Below are 12,728 nucleotides of genomic sequence, written 5' to 3'. Positions count from 1 at the left end.
GCCCCTGTAATCCCAGCTACTCAGGAGGTTGAGATAGAAGAATCACTTGAACCTGGGAGGCAGAAGTTGCAGTGAGCCAAGATCATGCCACTGCACTCCAGCTTGACAGAGCAAGACTCTGTCTCAAAAAATAAAAATTAAAAAAAATTAAATTTATAGTTTATCTATTATACCACATTACTTCCTTCCTGTTCACATAAACCACAATGTGCTAAGTTCACCTTTAACTAGTGTTTCATATCTTATACTGGCTTAAAAAAAAAAAATCACCAGTGCAAGTTAGTACAAATTTCTGGAAAGCAATTTTGCAATACATAGAAAATGATGTAAAAATGTAAGTAACTTTGATAATCCATAATTCTGTCAATGATCCTAGAAAAAATATTTCAGAAGACAAAAATGCCCAAAAATATGTATAAAAATATTCACTGTGGCATTACTTATCATACAATCATAGAGACAGTGTTACCCTTCAACAATAGGAGACTGGATAAATAATCCATTCAATTATTCTAGTTGTTAAATACGTAATAATGAGGACTATGAAGAAACAAGGAATAATATTTATACCATTAAAGTTAAAAAAATCAGAATGCAAATTTGTATATAGATTATTGTTATAGTACTGTTAATATGCAAAGTAAATGCATAGATAATTAATGGAAAGAACGAGAAAAAAGAAAACCAATGTATTTGTATGGGGAAATTGCAAATGATTTTTTCCTTTTTTTTTTTTTATAATTTTCTTAAACTGTATAATATTGAAAGAGTAAAAAACACAAATTGGAAGGACAAAGTTACCGCATTTGTAATTGTTACACAATGGGTTGTTTAATTTTTCTTTTTTTAAATTAGTGGGTTTTTTTGTATTTTTTTTGTTTTGGGGTTAATTTTTCAAAGTTGCTAGTTGTACATTCAATCTTAATGATCCCTTTTATTTTTAAAACTGAGGTGTAATTTACATATAAGATTCACCCATTTGAAGTGAACAAGTCGATAATTTTTATTAAGTTCACTGAGTTGCCCAACCACCACCATCATCCAGTTTAGAACATTTCTGTTGCTTCAATAAGATCCCTCAATGTCCATTTGCTGTCACTCCCCATTTCCAGCCCTAGCCTCAGGCAACCAATAATCAATTCTCTACCTCTACAGATTTGCCTTTTCTAGACAGGTCACATAGTCGGAATCATACAATATAAAGTCCCTTGTATCTGTCTTCTTTCACTTACTATGTTTTTGAGGTTCATTTATTGTAATATGTATGTATCAATAGCTTGTTCCTTTTTGTCATTTAATGGTATTCCATTGTATCAATACATCACATTTTGTTTATCAACTCACCAGCTGATGGACAGCTGGGCTGTTTATGCTTTCTGGCTATCATGAATAATGCTGCTATGAACATTTTCATGCAAGTCTTTGTGAGAAATATGTTTCACTTCCCTTGGGTAGATTCCTAGTAGAGGAATTGCTAGGAGATGTAATAAATTTACATTTAACTTTTTAAGAAACTGCCAAGATGTCTCCTAAAGAGGTTATACCATTTTATATTCCCACCACAGGAGTTCCTGGTTCTCCAGATATTTAAATAGATGATCTTTTTGTAATTATTATTCTTTCTTATGATCAGGTGATTAGTGACTTAAAGCATTAATAACCATTGCATTTTAGGGAAAATGAAAACATTAATAAAAAAAGGAAGTTTTTTTCTTTAGTTACCTGGACTGGATTCAACAAGATCCTAAATTCTCCCAACAGTCCTTCTCCCATGTTTGTTCCACTACGAGAGTTGGCCAGGATTATTAATGGGGTCCACTGCTTTCCAAGCTTAGAGGCTAGCTAAAAAAAATTGCCATTAGGGAAAAGGGTTTAGTATCTCAGAGATGACAAGCACATTTTCCATGCCTTGATTACAATGGTGCTATAATTTGCTGAAATGAAAACAACTATACCAGTTCTTTCAATTCAATGTAAAAATCAAAGAATTGTACGAATGGAAGGGAACCTCAGCAATTAACTAATTTAACCTCTCATTCAACGTTTAATTCTCTTCTACATTATTCTAGATAAGTCATCCAGCATATGCTCAGAAACTCACATAAGGAACTTACTAATAATGCAGCCCATTACACTGCTACATCAAATTATTAGAAAGTCTGGACTTAAGCTGAGTTGAAAATACGTCCTTCCATAACTTTCAGCCATTCATAGAATAGACACTGATTTTCTCTGATCTTTTACCTTAATTTTCCTTTACTGGATGTATTCTAGCATATTTTGCAAGCTTTTCTTCTTTTGAGATGGAGTTTTGCTCTTGTTGCCCAGGCTGGAGTGTGATGGCATGATCTCGGGTCACTGCAATCTCTGCCTCCTGGGTTCAAGCGATTCTCCTGCCTCAGCCCCCAAGTAGCTGGGATTACAGGCATGTGCCACTGTGCCGGCCTTTTAATTTCTTTTTTTAAAATGGGGTACTCAGATTAAAAAAATCTGGATTTCTAATAGCTTAAAATCAAATGAAATTAATGTTTTTCACAATGTAACCATTTCTTCTTCCCTTCTCCTTGTAGATGTAGCCATTAATGAAGTTATTCTGTGGTTTTACTTAGTGATTCTCCTCTCTTGTGATCTCGGATTAAACTCAGATAAATAAGAGACTTGTACATTTTAAAAAAGTGTCGGCTGGGCGTGGTGGCTCATGACTGTAATCCCAACACTTTGGGAGGCTGAGGTGGGAGGATCATGAGGTCATGAGTTCAAGACCTGCTTGGCCAACATGGAGAAAAACCATCTCTATTAAAAATACAAAAATTAGGTGGACATGGTGGCACATGCCTGTATATCAGTTACTCTGGAGGCTAAGGCAGGAGAATTGCTTGAACTGGGACCTGGGAGGTAGAGGCTGTAGTAAGCCAAGATCATGCCACTGCACTCCAGCCTGGGCTAAAGAATGAGACTCTTGTCTCAAAAAAAAAAAAAAGGGTTGGGCCAGGCGCAGTGTCATGTCTGTAACCTGTAATCCCAGCACTTTCGGAGGCCAAGGTGGATGGATCACTTGAGGTCAGAAGTTCGAGACCAGACTGGCCAACATGGTGAAACCCTGTCTTTACTAAAAATACAAACATTAGCAGGGCGTGGTGGTGCATGCCTGTAACCCCAGCTACTCTGGAGGCTAAGGCAGGAGAATTGCTTGCACCCAGGAGGCGCAGGTTGCAGTGACCCGAGACAGCACCAATGCACTCCAGCATGTGCGACGAGAGCAAAACTCTGTGTCAAAAAAAAAAGTGTCAAAACAATATTAATGTTTGAAAATTTAAAAATGTCCCTTTCCTTGCAGGAATACTGACAAAGGTGACATTTAAGACATAAAATCTTAATTTGGAAAAGGTACAATTTGAAAATAAAACAGTTCAATTATTTTGGTATATCTAATTAGAAAATAAATCTATAAATTTAAGACTGAGAGATACAGTAATAGTTACATCAACTATAAACAGTTGTCAACAAGTTTAATGTTCATCATTATTTGTGGGAACATTTAATGTGCAAAGTAAACTTTAGGAACCCTAAAGTTCCAAATAGAAAAGTATTTTTAGAATAAGGTGTGAGGACAATCTATTTTCTTTTCACTGACAATAATCATGAATCCCAAACCTGGCTGTTCATCAGAATCATCTGAGGACTTTAAAAAAAAAAAAAAAAAAGATGAATTCCTGGACCTACCCTAGACCTACTAAATCAAATATGGCAATGAAAGTACTACTCAGAAGTCTGTATTTTTAAAAAGCTCCCTAAATTATTCAGATGCAGGCAATGATATAGAAACCACTAATATAACATTTCCAATTTCCTTTTAGACATGAAAGAACTCAAAAGCCCAAATTTTTGACCCATCTCTAGGAACTAGGTAGGGTTTTACGGCTTACCATAATGGCATTTTATTTCCCTCCTTGGTCTTGATCTGTTATTTAAGTTTATTTTATTCCTGGCACCGATTCTTCTTACATAGTCTTAACCATCTCAAACAATGACTTAAGCAGCTTTTTAAAAATCAATCATATAAGAGAAATAAATTCTACTTACCAGTTCATAATCTGTTTTTTTGTCTTTACGCATCTGATTAATGGAGGTTAAATAACTTGGTGGAATGATTAGGTTTTTGAATTCTCCAAAATCACACTTTTCATTTTTTAAACTATGTTTCATGCACTCATCATGTACTGTCTTCTGGCACCAAATGCACCTGAGGGAAAGAAGAAACAAGCATTAATATATATAACTCTATGTGCACAGTGAAATGGAACGATAAGGTTTTTTTCTTTTTTTTCTTTTTCTTTTTATGCCCCAGGGTATACTAGTCAAGCTTTAGGAGCAATAAGGTTTGAACATATTTGGCAGTTTAATCTAATAGTATTTCCTTTTTTGTTTTTTTGAGACAGGGTCTGACTGTCGCCCAGACTGGAGTGCAATGGTGCGATCTCAGCTCACTGCAACCTCCACCTCCCAGGCTCAACTGATTCTCCTGCCTCAACTCCCTAGTAGCTGGGATTACAGGTATGCGCCACTACTGCCTGGCTAATTTTTGTATTCTTAGTAGAGATGGGGTTTCACTATGCTGGCCAGGCTGGTCTTGAATTCCAGACCTCAAATGAGCCACCCACCTTGGCCTCCCAAAGTGCTGGAATTGCAGGTGTGAGCCACTGTGACCAGCCTGACAGCATTTCTTAAAGCGTGGCTTGGGGCCCCCAAGATCCATTCAAGCCCCCAAGATCGGTGAGGTTAAAATTTTAATACTACTACTAAAGAGTTATTTCACCCTCATCCTCTCAAAAATGTACAGTGGAGTTTTCCAGAAGCTTTATGACATTTGCTATGACAACAGAAGCAAATATGATAATCTAGCTGGATTATAAGTGAAAGAAACATGCAAAAATTTAAAACAATGTAACTCTCCTCACTAAATTTTCATAAAAATAATTTATGTTATTATTTTAAAATATTAAAAAAATTTATCAGTTTTAATTTATGACATGGTAAATATCAATAGATATAACCTACAGAGACAAAAGCTGATCTAAAACAATAGCTTTATATATATTTGTGCTCTGGCTGAAACGTAGGCTCATGAGGCCTAAAGTCCTTGCTATTTAAATGTCCCACTGACACGGGCCCTTGAAGAGTTCCTCAGGGTCCAGCTTGAAAATCTCTTAACTTGTAAATATAAGTACAATAGTGTGTTTTGTCAGTTAATACGAAAATAATTCACGTTTGCTTTTGAAATAGACGTAAGAATATTTTCATTTGGATTTGCCTCTATGTTTGGACCCAATTCTTAATACAAGCTGAGAACAGACCTGGTAAAGGTCCTGGGTTTCTATTATTAATCTGCTAAGTATTTAATCCACTTTCAGATAAGACAGATATGACTGGACAGATAAAGCAGGCCACCAGAAAAGAGTGGTTATAATTAAATGAATAATAATAAAAAAAAGAGGATAAAACATTTTTTTCACCCCGAGGTCCTCTCTTGGCCTTCTATTTTAAGCTGTTTCTTCCATTTGGATGTTCAGATTTGTCAAGTACTTAGTACTGTTTACTTGAGTACTATTTACTGCTAAAAGAAAGAGTTCTCTGCATAAACTGTTACAGAGAAAACAAAAATAATTTGTATAATCACATTTGTTGATTGTAAACTAACCTTGAGTAAGTATAATACACTGGTTGTGTGGCTGAGGTATCATATCTCTACTTACTGGTCTACCATTAACTTTAAAATAGTATATTACCATCAAAAGCAATCAGAAAGGATACCCACTGAATTATTTCATAATGGTTTACTCCAGGAAGAAAAATAGGACTGAGGAATGGGAAGGATATTAACTTTTCAGTCTACATATTTTTTTGTATGTATTCCTTGACAGCCTAAAACCCAGAATATATTCATGAACTACTTGTATAAATTTTAAAAATTGTTTTAAATGATACTAGCTTGTGCTTGAGATACCTGAGCGAACAGAGTGAGACTGTCTCAGACAAACAAAACAAAACAAACAAACCAACCCCTGCATTAATCTGCCCAGAATTAATCTGGTATATTATGAAGAATTAACCTTCCCCCCTCCCCCAAAAAGTACATGTCCTAGCAAAATTCACAAATTAGTATTTTCTATCCCCAACAAATTTGTGACAGAACATTTACCATTTACTAAATTCTCATAAATTTCAGAAAAGATGTTTTTTTTTGAGACAGAGTTTTGCTCTTGTTGCCCAGGCAGGAGTGCAATGGCATGCTCTCCGCTCACCACAACCTCTGCCTCCCAGGTTCAAGTGATTCTCCTGCCTCAGCCTCCTGAGTAGCTGGGATTACAGGCATGTGCCACCATGCCTGGATAATTTTGTATTTTTAGTAGAGATGGGGTTTTTCCATGTTGGTCAGGCTGGTCTCGAACTCCTGACCTCAGGTTATCTGAGGTCTCTGCCTCCCAAAGTGCTGGGATTACAGGTGTGAGCCACCACACTCGGCCCAGAAAAGATTATTTTAACCAAGATAATAGCTATTATAAGTCTTTGTTCTATAAAGGTAAAGCTAAAATGCTTACTAGGGCCACCAGGTATGGTGGCTTATGCCTGTAATCCCAGCACTTTGGGAGGCCAAGATAGGATGATCCCTTGAGCCCAGGAGTTTTGAGACCAGCCTGGGCAACATGATGATACTCCCATCTCTACAAAACAGAAAAAAACTGCTAGGCATGGCGGTGCATGTCTGTAGTCCCAGCTACTTGGAAGGCTGAGGTGAAAGGATTGCTTGAACCTGGGAGGCTGACACTGCAGTGAGCCATAATCATGCCACTGCCTTCCAGCCTGGGTAGTATACAGCAAGACCTTGTCTCAAAAAATAAAATAAAATGCTTATTAATTACTCACTATCACATTCTTCTTTAGAAATACCATATTCAAACCTGAAGCCTAGTCTGTTTACATATTTTTTTTTTTCAAGATGGAGTCTCACTCTGTTGCCCAGGCTGGAGTGCAATGGTATGATCTCGGCTCACTGTAATCTCCGCCTCCTGGGGTCAAATCATTCTCCTGCCTCAGCCGCCTGAGTAGCTGGGATTACAGGTGCCTGCCACCACGCCTGGTTAAGTTTTGTATTTCTAGTAGAGACGGGGTTTCACCAGGTTGGCCAGGCTGGTCTCGAACTCCTGGCCTCATGATCTGCCTGCCTCGGCCTCCCAGTGCTGGGCTTACAGGCGTGAGCCATCATGCCCAGCCACATATGTTGTCAGCATTTAACAACCTAGATTTCAAACTCACTGGGAAGATAAGACATTACTAAAATGTCTTGATATTTCAGCTTTAGCATCATGTCATTGGGTAATTGCATATGATCTTTCTATTCTGAAAAATTTCAAACTTTCAGAGAAGTCAAAAGGATAGCAAAACGAATACTCTAAGCCCACCCTTCATGCTGATTCTTAATTAACATCATCTCCCACTCTTTTTCAATATGAACTCATATATTACTGAATCATTTGAAAGTAAACCGCAGACAGCATGAGATCCCACCCTTCAATATTTCAGCAAATATATTCTAAAAGCAATAATAGTTTTCTTGCTTTTTAAAATATTTTACTCAAAAAATATTTTTTACAGGTATGCCTACCACCTACATTCTTCTGTTAATATCTTCCTGTAATTGCTTTGTCACGTTTCTATCCATCCATTAACCCATCTTATTTTTAATGTTTCCAAGTAAACTGAAGATATTAGAATACTTCCTAAATACATCAGCAAATAGGCTTATCACTATCGAGAATTTGTGATCTATATTTTTTCCTTTTGAGTAAAATTTACATACAATGAAATGTACAAATATATGTACCTCCTGAGTTTTGATAAATGAACATATGTAACTAAAACCCTTATCAAGGTATAGAACATTACTCTAGAAAGTTCCTTCATATGAAAATATGGAATGCTTCATGAATTTATATGCCGTTCTTATGCAGGACTATGATTGCTTTATTAAAAAAAAAAAACGGTTTAACAAGGCTCATTTTCTCTAAAAAATCACCTGTTCACAATAGCTCTCTTCTTTAGTGTGCTGGAGGCAGCTAATTATACACAAAGTTGAGATGGTCATTGATGAGAGTCACACTAGAACAGGGTTCTGCAAACTGCAAATATGTCTGCCATCTGATTTTGTGAATGAAGTTTTACTGGAACACAGGTAAACCCACTCATTTATGTATTGTCCATGGCTGGTTTTGTACTGCAACTATGGCAGAGTTAAGTAATTATGACAGACCAAATGGTTGGGAAAGTCTAAAATTCTTTTGGCTCTTTATAATAAGTTTGCCCACCTTTGCTCTAAAAGATGATTTGGTATCTTTCACTGTTTCAGATAATTAATGAAATGAATAAACACATACCAATAGAATATAGAAACAAAATTCATGATCAAAGGTGAGACTAATTACACTGAGGCCCATGTAACTGCCTTCTGAGAGTTAGCAGCTTTGTTTTACTAAGCACAGTATTTGTGTGTGGGGCGTGGGGTGGATGTGATGAATGGAAGGTCGTATAAATTAAAAAGCACTTTAAATTCTTTCTCTCTTAATGAGATAGAACGCTACAAGAAACAAAGGTTCATTTGATAAATATAACGATGTAAAAATATAACCTAATTCCTATTTTAGTCAGAAGAGAGGTAAGAAAAAGAAAAGGAAGAACAGGGAAATAAGATACTAGGTGCAGAAATACATTGTAGTGGTTGGAGGTAGAAACAGGAACGCACAAAAAGAAAAAATCTACAGGCAAAGTAGACTCTAACATAGTGTCTAGTAGAAAAATAGATGCTCAGTAAGTATAATGACTGAATGAGTAAAAATTAAAGGGCCTTTCTCACTTATTCTGCAGGCTTGAAACTCAGTTATTATCTCTCATAAGTGTCCTTTGAAATGCTAACTTTTCTGCAGAGTTCACTCACTTCCCTAAGAATGTGATGCAGACATGGAAGCCCTCCTCAAAGACAGATAAAATCCAGAGAAGGACTGTCTGGTCTGTGTTTAAAGGTTTTAAGTAGCTATTTATTTTGTTTTTCCTTCCAAAATATCTCATTCCTACAGAGGTCACGGGAGACTGTAATCCTGTATAAAATTATTTGCCAACATAAATCAGTTCAGAACATTGTAGAATATGTACAACTAAGGACACTGTGCTCTCTCTTCTCTTGGGAATAATAAACATCTAAACTATGCAGAGACAATTTCTATTATGGGGTAAATGGTACTTAGGAAAAGAAGATCTATTATCACAAACATTCAGTGTGCTCAATGACAGAACACAAAATTAAGGACAAAGGTGCATGTTTTTAAAGACACATAAATATAGCAGGGGTTTTCCATCTTTAGAAGGACCTGTAGGGCCTGTTAAAACCAAGACTGCTGATGTCTAGCCCAAGTTTCTGATTTAGTAGGTTTGGGGTGTGGCTAGGGTTGCCAGGAAAAAAAAAAAAACAAAAAAACAATGCCTAGTTAAATTTGAATTTCAGAGAAACAACAAATACTGCAATATTTTATTTGCTAAATCTGGCAACCCTAGAGTTCGCATTTTTAACAGATTTTGAAGAGATGCTGATGCTGCTGGTCTAGGGACCTTACTTTGAGAACCATTGAGATATAGGATATTATGTTATCACCAAGAAGGAAAAACTGAGGGATGAGGGAAAGTGAGTAGATCAGGCAAAAGAGTTCTTGGGGGAAAGGACAATGACAAGGGGTGAGTCTTTAAGGATGCCTATAACCTAGCCAGAATATTAAGAGAGAAAAGCTTTGAGCAAAAGGGCAGAAATGTCAGAAAATGCCTGACATTTAAAGGAAATCACAAGAAGCTTGGTGTTGTTGATGCATAAAGCTTCATGCAGGTGGTGTTAGGTAAGACTAGAAGGGCAGAGGCCAGAGTACTAGGACCTTATGTACCCTGTTAATAAGTACTGAGGGGGTTTATACTGTAAAACAATCAGCTTACATGATGGGGAGCAATTTAAAGAGTTTTAAGCAGATCAGGGACTTGATCAGATTTGCATTTTTAGAAAGATCATTTGGGTGGAAGATCAGAGGCACTATGATTATGTGTTCAGGAGTATTTGAAATACAGTTATTTATGGAAACCATTTTTAATCTAATTCTGCACAGACACAGAGACCGCTGGAGGCTGGCTACACCAGAGAAGGGAAGGAAATAGAACAATACTCAATGCATTATGAAATTTATTTGAAGTCCCTGTTAACTTGGCTCTCACTGATGCCAGAAGGACAGCATTTAATTTTTAAAGATGCCAAATAAAAATGCATGGTTACAAAACTTTGTAGTTGTCTAGAATATATTATTTTGAACATTTATTCTTAAGCCTCTTTGATAATGTTTAAAATAATTTAAAATAATACTTAAAAATAGGTATTGACACAGCACTCATGCTAACGAGTTTCTGCTAAAAAAATTAAAAAGCAGCTTCCTATTTGCTGCCTATTTCAGCTTGTAAGTATGTTTATGGGCCCTTCTACTTGTCAGAAAACTCATTACTATGATGTCCACATTTAAGGCTCAAAGGAAGCTAGGTGTTAGTCCGGAGCTGGAAATCCTGGAGGCCCGTCCTATCTTACCAGAGTAGACCTAACGAGCTTTAATTTTCTCAACTGTGAACTGAGTTGACTGGATCATTTGCAAAGCAGCATTCTCCTTTACCAATCTCCAAAATCAGCAAAGGACATCGTCACGTATTTTCAGACAATATTTAAGGACAAAAATGTGTTGTCCAGTGTGTATATAAAAGACATTAAAATATTGTTGGCTTAATCAAGGTCACTTATCTAAGATTCTACACGTCCTGAAAGAGCAAGCGTCAAAAGGAATATTCCTTTCAATGTCCTTTTTGAGTCTATTTCACTACAGGAGATAAAAAAGTGCTGCCTTGGAATGACACTTGTTTTCACTGTACATTCATAGTACAAAACCTGTGACACATCAGTTTTGTGGCTGAAGGGAAAAGTTAATTTGTCCGTATTTCCTTTTTCCTTATTTAAAATAAGATAATCGATAGGAACAAAAGCTAAAATATACCGTGGCCACGAAGCAGGTGCATTAACGTTAGGAGCCAAGTTTTATTACCCAAAAGGGTAGGCTGGCTGAGGACTGGAGGCTGGACGCATCATCTCAGCAAATGACCACTGCAAAGCTGCCACGCTTGCAAAAACCCAGGGACGTTTATTTATTAGCTTGTTTCCTTGAAATTAGTTTAGGCCATCTGCAGAGATTAAAGCAGGCCTCTACACCACTCTATGAAATTCTGACTCCCACGGCGCATTCTGGGACAGTGAGTGTCCACGAAGGCCCTACCTGTAATCGCAGAGCTTGGGTTGGCTGCCACACTGCTGCCTGCAAACCATACAGTAACTGCACAGGGGCACGTTGCCCCGGATCCAGTGGTGGGGCATGGCGTCCAGGACCTTGCTGTCATTCTTGAGCATAATCTCCTTGCACTGGAAGCGCTTGTCGGCCTTCTTGAGGCAGTCCTCATCCACACGGAGCCCGCAGCAGTCGCAGAAGGCGCCCTGCAGAATGTGCTGCGCGCACACGCAGCAGTAGGTGGGCTGGCTGAACAGATCCGTGTCGCGCCACCCATGCTTGCTCTTGCGGAAGATGTCCCTGCGGTGCAGCTGCCGGCGCGACCGCTGGAGGCTACACCAGAAGGTGATGAACACCGGCAGCAGGACCGAGCACAGCGTCCATAGGATCAGGTGCCCGTTAGCAAACAGGCCCTCGGAGGGCGGGCCCGGCGCCGGCCGCCTCTCTGCTTCCATCTTCTCCAAGGACGGTGCCTAACGTAAGGAAAGAAACAGGCGGCTGCACCCCGTGCTCGCCATCCCTTCCCCGCCCCCTTCCTGCCTTTCCGGGGCCAACGGGGGCGCCCTCAGTCCAGGTGGCTCCGCTGTCCCCAGGACCCGCCAGCGCTTCGTCCCCCGGTCGCCCGGGACCTGCCGCGCCGAGAAGGCGACGTCCAGCCGTCACGCTCCAGTCCCCACTCCCCAACCCGCCCCACGTCGGGAGCGCGTCCGGGAGCCCAAGACTATTACTATTACTGCTGCTGCCGCTGCCGCCGCCACCGGTCAGACCCACGGAAAGGCGCAACACAGAGGGGCAAGCTGCTCTCCACCGAAAAGCGTGGCATTCAGGCCACGCGACGCCGGTCGGCGCCCGTAACCGTCGGCCCAGGCCTCGCACTCCCCGCCTGGGCGCGGTCTTTTCCCGGGCCCTGCCCGCCCCGACGAGCGGCCCGGCGCCCCTGCCCCTCTCGGGAGGTCTCCGCAGACCTGCACCGCGCCCGTCCTCGAGCCCCTACCTTGCGCGGGCGGAGGCGCGGCTCCCGGCCAGGCCTCAGCAGCCCTCGCGCAGGAGGAGCGCGACGCAGGGCCGCGGGCGGCGATGAAGCCGAGCGGAGGGAACGCTTGAGGCTTGAGCCGCACGCACGCCGTTGCGGCGCGCGGGGCTAAGAGCTGGAGGCGGGGCCTGCGGCGGCGAGCCCAGTGGTTGGGCGGAGCCACGGCTTGACGGGCGGGGCGGAGGTGTGAGGTGGGAGGGGAGACAGACAGCCTTGAGGGGGCGGGGCCGTGGAGAAGGCTGGAGACAGATGAAAGGGGCGGGGCACTGCGGATGGGGGCGGGGCTGGAG

At 40.1% G+C, this 12,728-nt stretch overlaps 1 protein-coding gene across 3 annotated transcripts in view; it reads right to left on the bottom strand.

Moving 5' to 3' along the window:
* DGKE (diacylglycerol kinase epsilon) overlaps positions 1–12,418 on the bottom strand; it is a 59,584-nt gene extending 47,166 nt beyond the window's left edge. For all 3 annotated transcript variants that reach the window (XM_064367581.1, XM_064367582.1, XM_012460471.3), the window contains exons 1-4: positions 12,400–12,418; positions 11,397–11,878; positions 4,084–4,243; positions 1,723–1,842 (exon numbers count right to left, since the gene is read on the bottom strand). In XM_064367581.1, coding sequence (XP_064223651.1) covers positions 1,723–1,842; positions 4,084–4,243; positions 11,397–11,860 — 744 coding nt within the window. In that variant the 5' untranslated portion in view covers positions 11,861–11,878; positions 12,400–12,418. The remainder of the gene's footprint in view (positions 1–1,722; positions 1,843–4,083; positions 4,244–11,396; positions 11,879–12,399) is intronic.
* Positions 12,419–12,728: the final 310 nt, after the last annotated feature.

Source organism: Aotus nancymaae, unplaced genomic scaffold (assembly GCF_030222135.1).
Source record: "Aotus nancymaae isolate 86718 unplaced genomic scaffold, 86718_ANA_hifiasm-v0.15.2.pri h1tg000072l, whole genome shotgun sequence".
Lineage (NCBI taxonomy): Eukaryota > Metazoa > Chordata > Mammalia > Primates > Aotidae > Aotus > Aotus nancymaae.
This window is presented reverse-complemented; position numbering and strand designations above follow the sequence as displayed.